The sequence below is a fragment of the Fukomys damarensis genome, unplaced genomic scaffold (assembly GCF_012274545.1).
Source record: "Fukomys damarensis isolate Sample0158 unplaced genomic scaffold, DMR_v1.0_HiC HiC_scaffold_23, whole genome shotgun sequence".
Lineage (NCBI taxonomy): Eukaryota > Metazoa > Chordata > Mammalia > Rodentia > Bathyergidae > Fukomys > Fukomys damarensis.
The window spans coordinates 13,438,651-13,461,053 of record NW_022900935.1 but is presented as its reverse complement, the minus strand read 5'-3'; the positions used below and the strand labels follow the sequence as shown (position 1 = coordinate 13,461,053).

Genomic DNA, 22,403 nt, shown 5'->3' with positions numbered 1-22,403 from the left:
AAATAAAGCACAGATATCACAAAAAAAATCTACAAGGGCAATATCCCTTATGAATATACCTGCATAAATTCTTGACAAAATACTAGAAAACCAATTCCAGCAACATATAAAAAGGATAATGCACTGTACTAATATGGGATTTATCCCAGGAATACAAGTTAGCTTAATATTTGAAAATCAATTTAAGTAATATAAAATATTAATAGAATAAAGAAGCAAGCAAATTATGATCATTTCAAAAATCTAGAGAAAGCATATGGAAGAATCCAATATCCTTTCATAATAAAATATACAACAAAAGGTAACTTTCTTAGCCTAATAAGAGGCATCTAAGGAAAAAAATACACAGCTAGAAGCACATTTAATATGAATATCTCAGTATTTTGCCCCTAAAATCAGAAACAAGACAAGGATGTTTACTTTTGCAACTTTTACTCAACATTATAATAAGGAATTCTAAGGTTTCACCCAGAGCATTTAGGTGGTAAAGTGAAAAAATATATACATTGGAGAGGAGAAGGTAAAACTACCTCTATTTTAGATGCCATGCTCATATATATAGAAAATCCTATGAAATCCACTAAAAAATGTTCAGAATTGATTTTTAAAGTTCAATAAGGATAAAGAATACATGATCTATTTATAAAATAAGTTTTGTTTCTTTACACTAGCAAAAACATTCCGAGCATGAAGTTAAGAAAACAATTCCAACAGGCCAGGCATTTAGATCAATGGTGCTGTTGCCTGCCTCACAAGCATAAGGTCCTGAGTTTGATCCCCGGTACCAAAAAAAGAAAAAGCAATTCCACTTACAATAGCATGTACAGGACAAAATAATCTGGAACAAATTTAACAAAAGTACAAAATTTGTACATCTACCAAGGGTTTAAAGAAATTCAACAATGCCTAAATAAATGAAACTGCATCCTATGTTTTTTATATTAGAATCCTTACTATTATTAATATGGCAACATTTCCCAATTAATATACAGATTTTTACAAAAATTCCTGTCAAAATTATAACTTCATTTTTTGCAGAAATGGAAAAGTACCTCTTAAAATGTATATGGAAATTCAAGGGACCCAAAATAGCCAAAACAGTCTTGCAAAAGAACAACATTGCAAGAATCACATTTCCAGATTTCAAAATTTGGTAAAAAATTACATTGCAACGAGGGCAATATGGCACTGGCTTAAAGACAGACATAAGCCAATGATGTTGACATGACAAGAATAAACCTTATATTTATGGTCAATTGATTTTCAACAAGACTACCAAGATAATTCACTGGAGAAAGCACAATTATTCAACATATGGAGCTGGAACAACTGTATTTCCACAAGCAAATGAATACATTTGACCTTAATTATAGACAAAAAAATTATCTTAAAATTGATCATAGATGTAAATATAAACGCTAAAACTATGAAACTCTTAGACAAAAACAGAAGTAAACCTTTGAGACCTTGGATAATATTTTCTTAGCTCCTAAACGCACAAGTGATTTTTTAAAAAGGTAAATTGGAATACATGAACATTAAGTTTTGTGCTAGACATGATACCATGAAGAAAATTAAAAAGTAACTCAGAATAAAAGTCTTTGTAAACCATATATAACCAGTAAAGAACTTGTGTCTATAACATGAATATCTATATGCACATATATGTTAATGTATTTATATATGTTTCATACAGCTCAGTAATAAAAATATAAATAACCAAAATTTTTCAGACAGGGTCTTGCCATGTAGTTCAGGCTGGCGTTGAACTCATGATAGAGCCCAGGCTGGCCTCATACTCATTGTGATCCTCCTGCCGCAGTCTCCTGATTGCTGGGACTGCAGGTGTGTGCCACTGCATCCAGCTAAATAAACCAGTTTTAAAATGGGTTTAAATGATCCAAACAGCAGATGTTTCTCTAAGGTAGATACTAAAATGGTCAATTAGCAGATAAAAAGGTGTTCAACACTGCTGGTCATGAGAGTAATGGCAAATCCAAACTACACCACTAAGATGGTTAAAACTTTAAAAGACAAGTAATAACAAATACTTGGAAAATGTGGAAAAATTGAAATCTTCATACTTTGCTCGTGGGATAACAAAATGTCACAGCCTCTCTAGAAAGCAATTTGGCAGTTTCTCAAAATGCAAAAGATAAAATTACCAAGTGACTCGGCAATTCCATACATATATATATAAAACACACTCATACACATGTACCCAAACGTTCATAGCAACATTATTCACAGTAGCAAAAAGTAGAACCAACCAAAATATCTATTGACTGATGAATTGATAAATAAAACATAATACATCTATGCAATGAAATATTAATCTATAAAAAGAAGGAATAATGTATCAATACATGCTGCAATATAATAACTCTTAAAAGCAGTTTATCATGTGAAAGAAGCATTCACAAAGGCCACATACTATATTTACGTAAAATAACCATTGGTATAGTGTCCAGAAATGTCTAGAATAGAAAAATATATAAAGACAGAAAATTACCCATGGTTGAAGTAGGAAGCAGGGAGATACAGAAGATATGAAGATGAAATTTATTTGAAGGGAAACAAAAATATTCTAAAATTAGACAATGGTGATGGTTGTATGAAACTGTCACTATTTCAAAAAAATTGAATCCTATGCTTTACAAGAATTAACTGTGTGGTATGTGAATTATATCACAATAAGCTGTTAGAAAATTACAGGTTATGGATAGAAAGAGTCAGTATTGTTAACATGTCAGCTCTTTCCAAGTCGATCTATAGATTCAATGTAACACAATCAAAATACCATTATTTTGTGGTTATTGACAGACTGATTCTGAGGTTTATATGGAAAGTCTAAAAACCCAGAACTGAAGGAAAGGAACAAAGTCAGAGACTAAAACTATGCAACTTCAATCCTTACTATAAACTTATAGTAATCAAGGCAGTGTGGATTTGGTGAAAGGATAAATTGACTAGTTTTTTGTACTTTAGAATTTCGGGACCAAATAAAAGTTTTCAGGGAAAAAAAAAGTAGACTAACAGAACAGAATGAAGAACTCAGAAATGGATCCATATAAGTAAAGCCCATTCAAAGGAGAAAAAATTTCAAAATAAAAAATGATATTTTCTCAACAAATTGTTCTGGAACAAGTGGACATCCACATGTAAAGGAATTTAGACACACATCTTACATCTTTCACAAAAATTAACTTAAAATGGATCATAGACCCAAATATAAGTACAAATCTAAAACTAAAGACAACATAGGAGAAAAGCCTAGGTCATGAGTTTGATGATTACCTTTTATTATTTATTTTTGGGTTTTTTATTTTTTATTTTTTATTTTTTTTGAGACAGGGTCTCACTATGTAGTTGAGACTGACCTGGAACTCACTATGTAGCCCAGGCTGGTCTCGAACTCACAGCGATCCTTCTGCCTCAGCCTCCTGAGTGCTGGGATTACAGGCATGCACCACCACGCCCGGCTTGATTACCTTTTAGATATGACACCTAAAGTATGATATATAAAGAAGGAAAAAAAGATAAATTGGAGTTCATCAAAACTAAAATCTTCTACTCTGCCAAAGATACTGTTAAGAAATTGGAAAGATAAGCCATAGGTTAGGAATAAATATTTTCAAAACATACAAATGATAAAGGATTTGTATACAAAAATACACAAAGAATATTTGAAATAACAATAAGAAAACTCCCCAGTCAAGAATAGACAATCTGAACAGATACAAGCCCAGGCTGCTCGAACTCACAGCGATCCTTCTGCCTCAGCCTCCTGAGTGCTGGGATTACAGGCATGCACCACCACGCCCGGCTTGATTACCTTTTAGATATGACACCTAAAGTATGATATATAAAGAAGGAAAAAAAGATAAATTGGAGTTCATCAAAACTAAAATCTTCTACTCTGCCAAAGATACTGTTAAGAAATTGGAAAGATAAGCCATAGGTTAGGAATAAATATTTTCAAAACATACAAATGATAAAGGATTTGTATACAAAAATACACAAAGAATATTTGAAATAACAATAAGAAAACTCCCCAGTCAAGAATAGACAATCTGAACAGATACACACCTCACCAAAAACATGTACAAATGGCAAATTACCATAGGAAAATATGCTCAATATAGCATTTTGTTGAGTAATTGCAAATGAAAAGAAGGCAATACACCACACACCTCTTGAAACAGCAAAAAACCCAAAGCACTGGCAACTTCCAAAGTTGGCAAGGATGTGGAGTAACAGCAACTTGCATTCACTACTACCGAGAATGCAAAATGATACAACCACTTTGGAAGACAGTTTGGCAGATTCTTGCAAAACTAAACACACTCTTACCGTGTGACTCGGCAATGGCACTCCTTGGTATTTACCCAAATGAGCTGAAAATTTACGTCCACAAAAAAAATTTTCACATGAATTTTATAACATCCTTATTCACAACTGCCAAAACCTGGAGACAACCAAGACATTTAAATAGCTAAATAAATACACAAGCCACGGTATGCACATATAATAGAATATTATCCAGGGCAAAAAGAAATGAACTAATAAGTGATAAGAAGACATGTAGGACCTTAAATACTTGTCGCTCTGTGAAAGAATCTGGTCAGAAAGTCTCTGTGCTGTATGACTCCAATTACACAGTATTTGTAAAGAGCAAAACAATGAAAAGATCCATGGATGTTAAGGCTTTGGGAAGAGGCAGGGATGAATGGTACAGTGGATTTGAGGGGCAGTTAAACTATCGGTATGCTGGCTATATGCCATTATGCATTCATGAAGACACAGAAGGCACAACACAAAGAGTGAACCCTGATGTAAACTACGGACTTTGTAATAATGTACAAATATTGGCTCATCGTCTGTAGCAAATGCGTGACACTCTACAAGATGTTAATAATAGGGAAACTGGGATGGCAAAAGAATATATGGGAGCTCTTGCACTTTCCATGCAATTTTTCTTTAAACATAAAACTGTTTTAAAAATAAATTCAATGTTCTAAAAAATGCCTCCAGATACTTCTGTGCATTCCTGTTGCATATCACCAACTCAAGCACACAAAGGTTCTTATTTCTCCAGAGCTGGTATTCTTGTCACTTTCCACAATGAAAACAAATTATTTTAAAATCAGCATGTGACATTTGAGGTATCCAAAAGAAAACACGTAGTCTATATATGCGTTATATAGCATGATAGCAAAGTACATACCTATTGAAAAACAAGACTATTCCAGCAATGTCACATCTACCTGTATGTCCCTCCCACATCGTCCTCCCCTCAGAGGGGATAAATACTTTTCTAAATGCTGTTTGTCACTCTCCCGCTTCTTGTGAGTCAGCTTGGGGTTAGGAGGACAGCCTTGGAGGCTCACTGGTCATTTCCATTGCAGGAGGCAGCTTCTAAAATGGCCCTCAGCGATCCCGTCCATCTGGTATTCACGCCAGGCAAATACCTTATTTTGAGTGTGGACTGGACCTAGGATTTTCTTATTAAGAAGACAATATGGCAACCATAATGGGAGTCACTTCCAAGAGTGGGTCACAGAAGAATGCTAGCCACTATCTTTCCCACTCTTTTTTATTTCTTGCTCACACAGGTGGAACCAACAGCTATATTGTGACTTGTACTATGGCAAGGTCCACACAGCGAGAAACCGAAAGAGACCCTCAGTCCAACAACCGTAAGGAACTCAATCCTGCCCGTGGCCATGCAAGCGAGCTTGGAAATGGATCCTCCTTCAACCAGCTCTTGAGATGTCTGCAGCTGAAGCAGACACCATGATTATAACCATATGAGGAACCTTGAGTCAGAGGACTCAGCCTACTCCTACCTTGATTTCTGACCCATGACGTAGATACATTTTGGAATACATAACTAATATGGGCACACATTAGCCCTGTGATCACAGGTAAATGACCTATAATTTCAGTGCCTCCATTTCCTAGATGTGAAATAGGGATGACAGGATAGTCCTCATGGTATCTAGAGAGGATAAAATAAATTAATACATATGAGCCAGGTGGTGGTACACAGTAAGGGTTCAGTAAATGTCAGCCTGATAGTGCTCTGTACATGTTTGGGTAACATGATACATGTGTGGTTCTTCAGCGACTGTGTGTCTAAGACCCGGCTTCTCCTGACCTAGACATCAGCACTGCTGATAATGGATAGGGGAGAAAGGGCTAGTGGTCCACATCAGCTGTGTCTGTTTGTACGAGTTCTCATACTCCCTCTGCCACCCTAGAACCGTGCTTTTAGACATTTCTGATAATGCTTGCTCCATACAGATCCCCAGACCACACTTCAGACAGCTAAAACCTATATCTCCTAGTGAAGAGGCTGGAATCTATTTTTACAAGTACCTCCAGGTAGTTCTTATCATCAGTCAAGTCTGGGAAACACAGCCTTACAACATTTTACTTTCATCTTTCCACTGGTTCTGGGCTGGCAAGTAACTGCCCGTGGCAGGCATCACTAATTGATCACAGGATTCTCTCATACGGAACTTGGTTAAGGCTTCCAAACCCGTAATAAGCACTTGAGGCAGCCACCAGTTGTCAGCTGAAGTTACACTGGAGATGAAATGTAATTGCCATCCCTGCCCTAGTGAACATCTGCTCATGTGGTGCGGACATTTTCCTGATCTGTTGATGATGAATCTTTAAGAAATCCAAGCATAAAGACTCTGGGAAAACTTAAATCTATCTGGGACCTTCAAGCCACAGCAGCTGATACCTCCACAGGCAAATGAGTACAGAGAAGCCCAAAGGTCACAGTGGTGGGCAGTTTCCTCCTATTTCCTCAGATAAAGTCCACGATAGTTGTCAGGTGAGATTGATATATGGCCGACATGAATGTGTTTGCTTGCATCATGAGACAAGCCTACAAAAGAAAAGAGTGGGAGAAGACTTAGAAGGCTTTAAAATGTAAGATTTTGAATTGAATCGAGGTGCCTGTGATAGTAGCAGATCAATACAACTTCCTTTATTTCTGAGAATCACAGTGCCATGGTTAGAATATCCTCTCCAAAAGACACGTTGAAACTTAACTTCCAAATTTATATGCTGATGGCATTTGGAAGTAGGGCCTTTGAGAGGTAATCAGGTAATCAGAAAGAGATAAGGTCATTGGTACGGAGTTCTCATGATGGGACTAATGCTTTTATAAGACAAAAGACCTCAGATGATACACATGTGCTCTGTCCCACTGTGTGACATCCCCCACCGTGTTATGATGCAGCCAGAAGGACCTCAGCACATACTGAGTGGATGTTGGCAAACATGATCTTGGGCTTCCCAGCCTCCAAAACCATGAACCCAAGAAGCTTCGATTCTTTATACATTACCTAGTCGCAAATATTTTGTCATGGCAACAAAAAGTAGACGAAAATAAGTGATGCTTCTGTTGTATGTCTATTACCCTAAGTTGTTACAGTGTCACTAGTGCTGAAGGAAGGGTGCAGACCAGGACCAGATAAGAGAGTAACAGCTCCCAGGAAGACATTGGGATTAGCGAGGGAAACAAACCAGCAGGAAACCATGTTGCAGAGTGGAGGGTCCCACGGAGAGCCACTAGGAAACATGGGGACAGACAGTAGGGAGAGGCTACCTCTGCCCTGGGACAGAGAGCAAAGGGAATAAAGAAGGCAAAGAAATGAGTAAGAGTTAAGTAAATAAGAGTTGAGGACTGAGAAAATGGATTCTAAGCAAATATCTACACAGAAACTACTCGCTTCTGGGGTCAATCAGGAACAGCAGCATGGCTGGAGTCCATGCACACAAGTGCAGTTTGTGGAGAGAGAGAAAAGTATAGCTGGCCACGGGGCTGGAGAGGGCAGGAATTGACCAATGCAAGATCAGAGACCTTAGCATACCAGCATAAGCCTGCACACACAAAGTTTCCACTGAGCGTTAAGGGTTGCCATCTTAAATATAAAGGGCAATCACAGTCCACCAGACCTGTTTGAGGAGCCACTCTATTGTTAAAAGAAAGCCTAAAATAAACAGGAAATACAATCAGAGAAAATAAAAAGCAATGCAGAAAGACGAAAATAATCCTATATGTAATATCTCCAGAAAGACTGTGGACATATTGCATCCTTAAACAAGAACATGTAATTATTAAAGAAGAAATATTAAAGAATGCTCTTAAAAATATTATAACAGCAATATGCAACTCAATAAAATGGCTATAAAAATAAGAAAGTCTCCATAGAAAAGCATACAACTTCAAAGCAATGGAAAAAGAAAATATAGACAGATTATAACACCCATGAGAAAAGCCAATATTTGGGTAGCAGAAGTACCAGAAAAAGCATAACCAAGAAAGAAAGTTTTTGAAGCAATGAATCCAGACTTGAATTCCTAGATTGAAAGAGCCACCAAGTACAAGAACAATAGGTAGAAACAGCCACCTGCTTACTGAGGCTCTGAGAATCAGGCTTCTTGACCTGTACACTACAAGGTAAAAACAATGGGAAACACGGTCAAAATCCTCGAGTGCGGGGAGGGAAGGCTTTTCATCCTACAATTTTATATTCAGCCAAATTGTTAATCAAGTGTGAGGAAACAATAGAAAATTATCTCACACATACAAAATCTCAAAAATATTGCCTCTCCTGAGTTCTTACTCAGAAAGCTACTCAAGAATGTTCCCACCATGGTGAGAGAGAAAACCAAGAAAGAGAATGGCCCAAGATCCAGGAAACAAGAAATTTAATTCAGGAGCAGTCCAACGGAATTTCCAATTTGACGATGAAGGAAGGTCCTGGATGACAGGTGAGTGGCAGGCCAGGTTAAAGCAGGAGAACCAAGAAGAAAATTAAACCAGTACATAATTCAATATGTGTCAACATATTTAAAAGAAAATTGTACTTCTGCCGGAGAGCTCTAGGATGAAATGGTGATAGGGACATAGAAAACCAAGTAAATGACAAATCATGGTAATTATAACTCCACACAATTGTACAATAAAGGAAATACAGTCATGGTATACTGTGTAACTTAATCTGACAATAACATAATCATAGTCGCGTAAAAATGAAATACCAATACAGTCCCCCCAAATGGTGTTATACTCATATTGGGAGGATGGAGAGAATGCGTTGGTGGGGGATACAAGAACTAAATTCTCATCTTACAAAGAATGGCTTTAATAAATAAGCAACTTAAAAAACAGTAGACTAGGCATGATATCTAGAAATGTAGAGTAAATAATGAGAAGAAATGGCTGAAAGAGTTGGACGTGGTTGCTTGAGGGAAGGAGGAATTAGAAGGGAAGAATGCTGTCTTCCCTTCAAAGCCATATATAAATATCTGTTTTTTAATTAAGTACATGAAATGTAAATATGAACTACATACTAGATGATAGCATTTAATTAATATTACATTTCTACCTATAATAAGTGCATTATATATATGGCCTTCAATCCTTAGGGGGTACACTATAGAGCACTGAGGAGTAAAGTATCAGAATATTTGTTATATACTTTTGAGTCATCCATCCCAAAGAGAGGATACATAGAAAAACAGAAAAGACAGATGAAAACTAAAACAAATGCAGTAAAATATTAATTGATGGATCAAAGAAGGTATATAAATGTTCATAGTACCTGTCTTTCAACTTGTCTGCCATTTATTAAATTTTTCAAAATAAAATATTTGAGGCACATCTGCCATTCTGATAAAGTTGAAATTTAAAGCAGTTGGCCCAATGTCTGGCACCTACAGACATTTAAAAATGTCAGCTATCAGTATTGTTTTTATCATCATCATCGTCTTTTCTCACCAGGTGAGAAATAGACACGATCTTGATAGATCACAGGTGTCATACCTGGATAGTGACAGGAAAAAAATATCAACCAATGACTAATTATCTCCACCATTCTACCTATGCAGGGCCTGGCGTGAAGCCCTAGAAACACAAGAAAAAGTCTCTCCCTCTTACATAGCACCGGTGGGCCACAACTTGGGGAGAGCTCTGGTCTTGGGTTTGGAATGGTCTAAAAAATGGCCAGTGGCCTGGTTACAGAGGTAGAAAGGAAGCTGGGTTACAAATCTTGATGGGAAAGGCACTGAGGGTGCCTCTCAGGAATCCAACTTGCTGGGTCTCATGGCACGTCACACCACACCTGCTTAAGAATCTACACTGACCTCTCACCACAAGTCATCCCAAGGCCTGGAACTGATTATCTGTAACTATTCGTCTCTAAGCGTGTTACCTTTACGCGGGGCCCAACTGCATGTTACTGTTTACCGTCCACCTGTGAAGAGTTGGTGATTCTCCCCAGGGTTTATTTTAAACAACTTAATAAGCCATCTCCTAACAAGATCAACAGAACCGCAGATCTAGAAGGTTCAATATGCACCACTCCCCTCCCCAACCCTGGCAAGAAATCTGGCCTAGAATGATCTCAGAGGGACCCATTTTAACACGGCTCTGCTGTAAAGTGCCGCATCACCTCTATTTGGTGTTTTCTGTTGCTAGGTTGAGCACCTATCCTGAGTGTGGGTAAGGGTGTGTGTGTGTGTGTGTGTGTGTGTACAGATATTCTTAAATATATATAGTCAATTTTCAATATTCACAGAGTCCGTGTTTGTGAATTCATCGGCTTGCTATAATTTATTTGTGACTCCAAAATCAATATTCACAGTGCCTTCACAGTCATTCTTGGCTGTACACCGAGCAATACAAAATGCCAGTCACCAGCATGCACATGTTCCCAGCTGACGTCAAACAGGAGACCCTCTGCCTTCATGTTTCAGCTAGCCTGGCGTAAACAAGTTTCCTCTTCCTGGCCTAGCTAGCGTCAGATTTTTTGCATTCTTGTGCTTTTTGTTGATTTTGCTATTGAAAATGGCCTCGATGCAGGTGCTGTCTGGTGTTTCTACATGCAGGAAGACTGAGGTGCCTTACGGAAACAACATGTGTGTTAAATAAGCTTCATTTAGGCATGAGTTATAGTGCTTTGGGCTGTGAGTCTGATATTAATCAAACAAATAGATTAAATGAAATGCCTTTAAAGAGAAACCCACAATATAAAGTTACAGATAACTTGACAGAAATGTGGCTGTAGGCTCACAAGATCCTAACTCTTCTTTCCCTGGAAGTAATGGTTCATTATTCACTAAGTCAGTGTTGGCCTTAAATTTGTAAAGCATATCTTCCACGTGCAGCAAGAACTGACTATGTAGTAGTCCCACCACCATGATCTGTGGTTTTGCTTTCTGCGGTTTCAGTAAGCAAAGGTCAAAGTCTGAAGATACAGGACAGAGCAATGAGATATTCTGAAACAAAGAGAGTCCACATTCATTTAACTTTTAATACCGTATATTGTCACAATTTTTCTATTTTATTTGTTGTTGTTAATCTCTTATTGTACCTTACTTATAAATTAAACCATACCATATACGTATGTGAAAAACATGTATATATATGTGGTTGGGTGCTACACATGGCTTCAGACAACCATGAAATGTCATGGAATTTATCACCCTCAGATAAGGGTGTGTGCATGTGCATGTGTGTGTGTGCACGTGTGTGTGTGCGTGTGTGTGCGTGTATTCATGTGTGTGTGTATGTAATTGCATATATCTTTCCAATTCTTTTGGAAAGTTAGTATGAATTGGTCCCACCTCTGTTTCTTTATATTTTTTTGAAGTAACCACCATCAAATGTACTTCCCCCAAGGTGGCAGTAAAAATCTAGGACTGGGCTAAAAAGAGGGAAGAATGGTAGAGTCTAAGTGCCTAAATAATGGAGCTGGCTGATTACATAAGCCAAGGAGTCTCCTCCCTTTGCAGGACCATTCAGACCTGCTCGGCTTGTACACCCACCTCAGCCTCTGGCTCAGGGCAACTGCTGCCCCTATTAGGTCCTTCACTGCTGCTCCTGAATGGAGCCAACTCTGCAGCTGGACTCCTGCAGGTGAAGGTGAAAACTGCTGCTCCAGGGAAGAGAAGGATGAAGGTAAGACCCTTCCCAACCCTGGCTGGCCTCAGCCACAGAGTCCACATGTGTAGAATCTGACCAAGATAAAAATAACTCCCATTACTTTATCTTGACCTTGGTCTCCTGTTTCAAGTGATATTATTCACACAATGCCTGGCACATCATAGTCGTTTAACAAATATTTGTCAAATAAATTAACATCTTAAAATACATAGTCATCCTTTCCCTTGGAAATCAGATTCTGCAAGACCTGGCCCTTTCCTGATGATGGTTTACTATTCTTAAGGATGTTTTCTTTTCTTCCTGTAAGGAAATCACATCTGCTCTTCTGTAGCCAATGTCACTGGGCAAAGTCGATTTGATTCAGTGACCTTGATTTACTGAAATTGCTTGTGCCATAAACAGAAGCACATGCAGTAAGTGAGCAGCGCAGATGGGTTCTGATCGCCACTTGGCCCATTAGGGCACCCTTATTTTCACAGCTGGTACCTGTGCCCACACAGCTGGCTGGCCCTCAGGCCTACATAGTTAGGGGCATCCCAATCCACACAGCTAAATCCAGTTTACACCTCTGGCTGACAATGCAGCCCACACAGTTGGTTCCGAGGTCCTACACCTGGCTGGCACCTTGAAGCACACAGGTGACCTTCACGTCCATACAACTGACTGTCACTCTAATCCTTATGGCTGGCACCCCAGTCCGCACAGCTAGAACCTAGTTTACACAGCTGGCTGGCAAGTCAGTCCACACAGCTGAAACTTCTCCCCACATCTGGCTGGTACCCAACAGCACATAGCTGGCACACACATCCATACAACTGACTGGCGCTCTAGCCTACACAGATGTGACCCAGTCTATACAACCAGCTGGAATTCAGGTCCTCACAGCTGGCAGCCACTGCACACAGCTGGCACCCCAAAATGGGTGCTGTTCCAGCTGGGAAGCTTCTCATCATTCCCTGATCTGTATAATGTAGGCTGTGCTGGCCCCCCCAACATAACTCAAGTGACTATCCTGGTCTCTAAACCAAAAAAGCTTAAGTACCCAGAGGAAAGCAGGCATCAAGGAGAGCTTCCTGGGCAAGGGAGTTTCAGATTCTCCCACAAGGAACTTCTCCCTTTGAAGCTCCTCAGACAAGAAAAGACCAACACGGATCTCAGAAGGTGTGAGCACACTTCTACAGAGACCTTTTGGGACAATATTGAGCTGCACTGGAAAAGAGACGGATCCCTTTAAGGTGGCAGTACTGACCCCAAGCATAGCAAAGTCAAAAGTATGGCCCAAGCCTCTATCAAGAGGAGGAGACCCACGAAGCTCAGCTGTGCAGAGACTCCACACTGCCCCCAGCCCTGCAGGTAAGACCAGGCAGAGAGGATCGTGGAGGCAGAACACAGATGGAGAGGAGCCACATGGTAGTCAAGAAAGCTGGACCAGAAAGACCAAAATGCACACCCAGTAGAATGTCAGGAACAGAATTCTGCTGGGCTGGAACATACTTTGAAAGACAGGCAAGCATTCATACTTGAGTGCCCATGACATTTAAACTCCTCTAATGATTTTTTAAAGAAATACTTGAATGTGGCACCTGTTAAAATACCTGAGCAGAGACCCAGGAAGTACATCCATACCTCAGACCAGGAGTGGTCCTGAAAGAGCAGCCAGAGTGGGGCAGCTCACTTGAGCACATGGTTCCCAGTCACTTGTGGCACAATGGCACTACCAGTCATTACCTGTGTTCCCTGGGTATGCATCACACTTGGTTTGTTCATCTTGAAAATGAGGGTGATGCTGATCTTTTGAACTCCTCCTCCCGCTACCTCAGTCTGAGGTGTTACAACTGGATTCTCTGGCAGGGGCATCTGAAGGTAAGAGAAGAGGCCACATAAGGTAATCACAGGTGTTTTCCATGTGACCTTCAACTCCCACTCTAGCCTTCTCTGCCCACCTTGTAGGAGGCTGGTTCCTACCTTTGGATTCATCTCCTGGCCTCTCGGATCTGGCTGTAGTCAGCTTTGGCCAGCACAAGGCACCAGCAGGGCATGGAAAAGTGGGACTGATTCTTTCCCAGGTCCCCCACTTCTAAGCTACATCCGCAGTGCCTAAGTTCCTTGACCCAAGCCACAGCTCCTCCCATCACTGCAATCCTAACCAATGTACACCCCTTCTGGGCTACAGAGGGAGAGGGTTTTCCATGAAGCCAGCCTCAGGGTGCTCTGCTGTTCCTTGTTTTCCAAAATGCACTGTTTAAACCATCTCTTCCACAGACTTTCCTGGATCATCCATTCTTAAGTGGCCATCTTGGTCCTGCTAGACCCTTGATAACAAAAGGAGTCAAACTGGAAAGTCTCCTAGCCTTCATGACTTGAGGTTACAATTTAGGCACAGCTGTGATGCCCTTGGAGAGAGAGTTGAAAGGACAGAGTGGCCGCCTGATGACTCTAAGGCTCACAAAGCCTGATCATGCACCCTGCACTTGGAGTCCTCAAGTTCCTTTACAACAAACCCCTGTGATCGAGCTAACATGAGTGTGTTTCTACTTCTTGCACTCACTGGCCTCTGATGGAAACAATGGCCTCTCTTCAACTCCCTTGGGAAGACAGCTGACTACCATTTCTTACAAGGAACTCCTACTGTTGGGAAAGTCTGTCACCCTTAGCTAGTAAGTGCCGAGCAGGTGGGTTCAGAATCTGGTCTTTCACGACATTGTTCTCTGTACCCAGCCTACACTAAGAGCAGAGCAGGCACCAATACATCGCATTGAATGAGTCAAAGAAAACAATCTCCAAGCAAATGCATTTGTGGGTTTCACAGGCACAAGATCATCAAAGAAACTATGCTCAGTTGAGATGGATGCTGCACATTTTGCTAATTAGCCAAGAGCACCCCAGTGTCCACTTCTCTCCTCCACCCAGAATGCCTTTGATTTATCAGTGCTCTAAGAAGCTGCCTGCCCATGGCTGAACAGGAATTTCTTCCCAGACACAGAAAGTATGAAGGGAGAAGGAACCTGCCTCTGGGTACCCAAGACCTGAGCATTTGCTTACTGCTTTTCAAAGGTGAAGAGCAACAAAACAGTTGGCCGTGGCTTGGCCAAGGAGGCTCCTCTCAGAGCCCAAGTGCTCACCAGACACTTTCCTGTCTGTGTCTCTTGACTGGTGGTAGGTGGATACAGCCGCCACTAGCCTCAGGAAGCTGGGATAGAATTGCCCTGGCTGAGAATGGACCATCTCCCAGAAGGCTATTAATGCTCTGTCTGTCAGGAGGATGTTACATTCATTATAATAAGTTATATTATATTATGCCCATTCTATAGATGGAGAAACTGAGCTCCACAAGGGTTAAGCCACTGGTCAATAGCCAGAAAGAGATGAAGTAAGGATGTGAGTCATGGCTGAATCAGAGGCTTATGATCTCTCAAGAGCCACAGGTGTTCAGCGGAGCATGAAGGGAGAGCAGGTGGAAGCAGAGGTCAAAGCTGCCTGGAGAAAAAGAGAGGTGCTGAGGAAGTCATGGGCCAAGGCACCAAGGGTATGCAAGGGTTCTCCCTGCCATCAGAGAAAGGGCATTGCAGCCAGGGCACAAGAGAACAGCAGCTCAGAGATGCCGGGCGCTGCTGAGTCACAGAACTGCAGTCACTCGGTAAATGCCGGCCCATGCAATCGCAGCACCCACACTGACCAAGCTGCCTGTGGTCATTCAACAAACATTCAGCAGGTGCCTCTGAAGTGCTAGACTCTGTTCTAAGAACTGTGAATACAGCCTCCAGCAAGATGGAGAGAATTCCGTCCTGCATGAGCTCACATGCTACTGAGGAAGACACAATAGAAAATACTCAGTTTTCTGTGTTTTAGGTAATACATGCTATGCAGGAAAGTAAAGAAGAAAGGGCAAATGAATGAATGAATGAATGAATGAGGGCTGGGGATTTAGCTCAGTGGTGCCTCCACCTGCCTCGCAAGCACAAGGACCGGTAACCAAAAATTAAATAAATAACCTAAAATAAAATAAACAGAAAGGTCTGGACACTAAGATGATTAGGAAAGATTTCCTAAGAAGGACATTTAAGAGACTTGAAGAGGTGAAAGAGTAAACCAGTTACACATTTCTGAGAAGAGAAGATCATTCCAGGTAGAAAGGACCGGATGGTACAAAGACCCCCAAGAAAATCAATGAGGGTGTCACCCCAGAAAGTGGGAATTCCTCTTGCTCCAGGTAAGCCCAAGAAAGCGGAGCCCGGGATCCTCAAAGAAGGACTGAAGATGATGTCCCTCGGACCCCACCTGAGCTCCACTCCGAAACCACCCTGTCATCCCGCGCACCTCGCCCCTGCATCCCTCCACGCACCTATCCATGGGGCTGCAGCTTCTGAGCGCTGCCACGCCCACTCCTGGATGTAGTGGCCGCGGCCCCCACCAGCCTTTGGGTGGGGCCAAACTCTGGCTTCTAGAGTTGCCCCAAAAGAAGGAGTAAGAAAGAGGGGAGGGTGTCCCGTCGAAGGTAGGAGGTGCCCCAGGCCGCTCCCTCGCACCGCGGCAAGCTCCAGTAGAGGCTGAGGCAGAGAGAGGCAGAACAATGGACCTGAGAGTGACAGGGGCAGGGGAGAAGGGTAGGGGCGGGGACAGAGAGGCGAGGAGACCCTGAGACTGAGAGAGGCGCAGAGAAATAGCCTCGGAGAGAGGGAGAGATGCGGGGAGAAACAAGAGAAGGACAGACAAGCTGTCAAACGAAGCGGTGAGAAGGGAACACAGGACGGGCACAAAGACGCAGGCAGAGCTTCTGGGCTGCAGCAGGCGGGAAGCCCAGCACCGTCTCTGCCATCAGGTATGGGAATCTGCTTTGCAGAGGCCACAGAAGACACAGGGCTGGGGTAATCCCCACCCTCAAGGCTCCCAGCGGGGCCTCTTGGAGGAGAGTCCTCCCACAGCCCAAGCCGATCCCCTCACCCCATCACCTGCTAAACAACTTTGCCCCAGCCCACCCCCAGCAAGTAGGCAAGGGCTGCAATAACGATGTGTGGTCTGCAGAAATTCCTCACGGAGTAAGAAAACGGACTGAAAGTCAATGTCTTCATCCTCACCCAGGACTGATGGTTCTCTACACTGTCAGTGATAAAATACTCTGCACCCCCAATTTTTATGTTGGCAAAATGCTCACGATCGTTATGGTCACTATTGCACTTCCAAATATATATTTAATACACATGTACACACCATCTACATTCACAGCGGCTCTTCCCAGTGCGTATCCCCTAAGGAACACAGACTTCCCCGTGCAGGTCAGCCCACAGAGCTCTGGGAGGGACACAGTCGGCCCCACACATGGGGTTTCGGAACACATTCATTCCTTGAACACCCTGACACTCAGGATCCTTCCAGCTCACTGCAGGAGTAGTTTCGGTCTGCAACCCCCTTGATACTACAAATTCCCATGTTTAAGGCCATGTTCCTAAGTAAACAATGATAGCGCACAGTGACAGTAAAACAAGCTGAACTTAAATGGCTTCAATTCTGTCATTCTGAGGGGCCACATGGTATTTTTTGTGTATGTATTTTCAAAACAGTGAAACAACTCGAATGGCAAGGTACTGTCTTTTGTTTAAAACACAAAGCTCAGCTCACCCATGAGCTATTTTACTAGATTAGAATAATATTTTTAATACGAAAAGTAAATCTCTTTAAAATGTTGCCTGTTTTGAAGCAGCAAAGCGAATCAAGAACACATACATTGTAATGTCATTATTTGTTATCACAACAAACCAATGCATATACTTTGATTCAAAATACACATTGTTATGATTACAAAATAATCTCTTCCATGAAATTTTTTTCTATATTTTATTGATTTACTTTTACTTATTTCACCGGCATGATAATATACACAGAGCACCATAAAAGAAAAATTTTACTGTTTCTTTTCTGATTATCAGTACTATTATTGTACTCATTCCATGACTCGTACTAAAAATAATTTGGTTGGATAAAAAAGGAACTGTTTAAAAACTGATCCACTCTAGATGTCAGAATGTACCATTGTCCTTTCCCAAAATTCCCCACTGACGTGGGCAGACCTCGTGCACACCCCACTTCCGTTCCTCCGCAACAAACTCTGGCATCTTCCCCTACTTCCTTTACCCCTGAAGTCGAGGTTCTCCCCAGCGTCCAAGCCTCACCTGGGACCACGGTCCTCTAGGCCTCATTCTCTTAGCTTCATGGGCTCCAGGGTAGAAGTGGGCAGCATGGAAGGAGTCCTCTGCTCTTTCCTGTTGGTCGCCATCTCACAGAAGAACACCTGCCTGGGGGCTCAGCCACTCTGTTCCCACGTCCCTGCTGCCACATATGACCTCCAAGTCACACTCCATCTCCCGGACGGAGGATTCTGCTCCGCCCTGGCCTGGGATCCTGCCTCATTTCAGGCCAACTTCACTGTCCATGTGGACTAAATAAACCTCATGTCTTTCCAGCAAGTTGACATCCTCCGGCCCGCTGAAGGTCTGCACTCAGCATAGTGCATCTCAGATGACACCATTCACCTGAATGCTCGGGACACAACCACATTCACAGCCACACCTAACCTGAAGCGCATCCTGGCAGTTCTGCCCTCAAAAGCATCCCAAAGCCACCTGTCCATTCCATCTCTACTCCACCCCCTGCCTGCTCATCATGATCACCAGCTAGCACGGGCTCTAGCCACCGTAGATGGAAACCAAACTTGGACTAGTTTTCGAGTGAGACTGAAATGAATGTTCAGTATAGGAAAGAAACAGATGTGTGGCGTGATTGAAAGATGTGGCGAGCATTCAGACCTTTTAAAATTTATCACAATAAAGCCACACTGCCAATAATCCCCCTCATAATACGCCTCCCATAGACACCCTGGCCCCATCACTCTTGCCACTTTCTGAAGCCGGTCTACGAGTCCTCTTCCATGAGTGTCTTCAGTTGTGCTGCCGCGGCTACTGTAATGTCCTGAACCAATTCAAGTCGTTTGTCTTTCAAAGACGTTTCTACCTTTGGGGAAGAGACACAAGACACATGGTGCCCCATCGGCTAGGTGAGGTGGATGAGCGCACACTTTGTGTCTGCGCGAGCCCGCCTTTCTGTCGGACGGCGCCATCACCTGCACCCTAAAGTGGCAGGAATGATAAGAGCGCTTGACATGAGGAGGAGTATTTTAGGGGAAATAATTGCAATGTGTCTTTTGCATAATAAAGTCTTTGATTTGAGTATTCCCTCTCTATATATATATTTTTTGAGACAGGGTCTCACTATGTAGTTGAGACTGACCTGGAACTCACTATGTAGCCCAGGCTGGTCTGGAACTCACAGCGATCCTCCTGTCTCAGCCTCCCATGCTGGGATTACAGGCGTGCGCCACCACGCCAGGCTCCCTCTATATTTTGATCGCCCTTGACACTGGCTGTCTTACAAGCAGCCCAGGGTGGGAGAGGACAGTAAAGTTGGTTACTCTATAAAGAGCCAGCTACTCCACAGAGTTGTACCTACCAAGGGATGCACTTTACTTTCATAGTCTCAAAAGAATGTCATTCATTATTCATGGATTTACTGAAAGGGGGGCAGGCAGGCGTCTCAGATGGGGTGGAGTACAGTTACTGCTCAGATGTGAGTTTGCACAGGCCCAAAATGTGCTTCAAAGTGTTAGGTCCACCCAGAGAAGTCTCACCATGGAGATGCACTTTAATGAGGGTTTAGGTCATATAATGAAGTTTAGGTCACGTTTGGGTCAGATTTGACACCATCTTTGCTTGCGCCGGTCTGGTCCAATTTGCCTGCATCGCTGCCTTTTTATCTCAAGGTAAATAGCTCTTGCTCTCTTAACTGACATCCTGACTTACTTTCCCCCTCTCATCACCAAAAGTTGCAGCTGTCTGCTCCTTTTCTCTCCGGCTGCTACATAGCAGCCCTGCCGACCCCTCCCCACACACCCCCCCCACACACACACACACACTGACTCACCAACTCTTCATCTTGATTCCCACAGGAGAGTACCTCCTGGCTTGCCTCCCTCTCGTCCTGCCCCTTCCAGCCCCTCCTTGACCTAGCAGCTAGAGTGGCCTTTGGAAACACCTAACAGGCAAGGTCTCTCCTCTTCCAGGGATGGCTCTCAGTACATTTAATTACAATGATTTCCAAGCTCCAAATGCTGGCCAAAGAGGCCAACCTGATCTCTCTCCGTGTCTTCCAACCTGTCACCGTGCTTCTGCCTCACTGCCCTTCTCACTCTGCGCCCAGTGTAACAAATGTTCCCTGTCTCAAGGCTCTTGTACTCTCCTTTCCTCCCTCAAAAGTGGTCTTCCCATGGGTTTGTGTAAATGGCTCCTTCTTATCTCAAAGGCCTCATTCAAACATTAACTTCCGAAAGCCCATCCCTGATCATCCTGCCTAAAACACCCCACCTCCCATTGACTCCACTTTTCATCGCTTTATTTATGCTTGCTTTTGCTCATATTGTCTGAGGTTATAGACTTTTTTTTTATTTGTACAGTAATTTAATTGGACTCCCCCGGTTGAGGGCAAAACTCAATTAAGTCTAATTAGTGCCAGAAGCAGTTGTTCGATATATATTTTTGAGTGAATTAATCCACCAAATTTCAAAATCCCTGAGCTTGAGTACCTAAGATTGAGTTTAAAATTTAAAATTCCAGTGTTTCAGGGTTCAGTGTATAGTCTTTCATTTTTCCAACTTTTTCCCCACCCATTCCTGCCCTTACATCCAGCTTCTTCCCTAAACTTCCATTTTTAGCAAATGGACCACCATCCCTTAGCTTCAAAAGTCAGAAAACTTGCACTGTTTCTTGGCCTCTCCTTCTCTCTCGCTTGCCACATTCAAATCCATTTCCATGCCCTATCAACTCTATTTCATAAATACTACTTCAGTTCCTCTCTCCATTTCTACCACTATCTCCCCAGTCCAAAGCACTATTATCTAGGGCCAGAGATGTAGGTTCACCTCCCTGGCAAAGTCCTGAGTTCAATTCCCCACACTGAAAAATAAAAATAAACTGGGTGTGATGGCACACACCTGTAATCCCAGCACTCAGGAGGCTGAGGCAGGAGGATCGCCAAGAATTTGAGGCCAGCCTGAGCTATACAGTGAATTCAAGACCAGCCTGATCTGCATAGAGAGACTCTGTCTCAACAAGAAACAAACACCCTCAAACCCAAAGAGTCTTTTTTATTTATTAAGTTCATCAGTACATTTTAGGTATACAATATGATATTTATACATAATGGGAATACTACTCAGCCACAAAGAAGGTTACACTTGGAGAATCTGTAGGAAAAATGGATGCATCTTGCATCTTGAGATCATAATGCTAAGTGAAATGAATTAGACACTCGCAAGCTTAAATATTACATGGTTTCTCTTGTGTGAGAAACACAAAGTTTAAATAAAGAACAAATAAAAGGTAGATAATAGGAAGTAGGAAGATGTTTTTCCAGTAGGAAGGAAAACAAGAGATGAGGGAAGCAAGGAGGGAAAGTAAGGAAAAGAGAAGGACCAAGGATTTAGCTCAGTGGTTCTGCTGCTGGCCTCGCAAGCACAAGGACCGGAGTTCGATCCCCAGTACACAAAGGAAGAAAGAAAGAAAGGAGGAAAGAAAGGAAGAAAGGAAAGGAGATCTTTTTAAAGTGAGAATTGAAGGGCCAGGGGTTTAGCTCAGTGGTGCTGCCACCTGCCTCACAAGCACAAGGTCCCAAGTTAGATCCCCAGTACCAAAGAAAAAGAGAATTGAAGAAAATATGGAAACGGCTTTTCCAAATGAGAAAGGGAACAAGAGTTGGAGGGATGGGAGGGGAAGGGGACAAAAACAGAATCAAGATGTGTTATGTACATGTACAAACTTCTCACAATAAAGGGAGTCATTCTGTACTGCACACATGAGCTAATAAAAAATTCTAAGAGCAAACAACAACAAAAACACCGAAGCACCATTATCTCTATCATATCTAGAGACTGTTGTCTCTGCATCCACATTCCCCTGGTCCAAGCCATAAAACCAGAAAGCCCATTTAAAATGGAAAGTTCATCCAAACGCTCCCATTCACTAAGATATCTGTGGCTTCACACTGCTCACGGAATGAAGATTCAACTCCTGGACAAAGCCCACGCTTGTCCTGCAGTCCTGAGGCCCCTGTCCAACCGCCTCCTCTTCTCTCTTGCCATCCTCCCTCTTCCCCATTAAAGTCTGACTACACAGGCCTCCCTTCTGTTCCTACAGGTGTCTTGCTCCTTTAAATCTAATTCTTTAGAGCATCTTTACTGACGCAAACTACATTCTGAACACTGGGGTGAATACATAGTCATCAACACACAAAACAAAATCATGGCCTTCATGAGCTTATACTCCAGTGAGGGAAGACACCATTAACAAGTCGCTATATGACACAGAGTCAGAAGGTGATGAGCGCTAGA

At 42.3% G+C, this 22,403-nt stretch overlaps 1 protein-coding gene across 1 annotated transcript in view; it reads right to left on the bottom strand.

Annotated features, from left to right (window-relative positions):
* Positions 1-6,820: 6,820 nt before the first annotated feature.
* Positions 6,821-22,403, bottom strand: part of LOC104877001 — a 181,830-nt gene continuing 166,247 nt past the window's right edge. The window contains exons 6-7 of the mRNA XM_033767259.1: positions 13,700-13,828; positions 6,821-6,901 (exon numbers count right to left, since the gene is read on the bottom strand). Coding sequence (XP_033623150.1) covers positions 6,821-6,901; positions 13,700-13,828 — 210 coding nt within the window. The remainder of the gene's footprint in view (positions 6,902-13,699; positions 13,829-22,403) is intronic.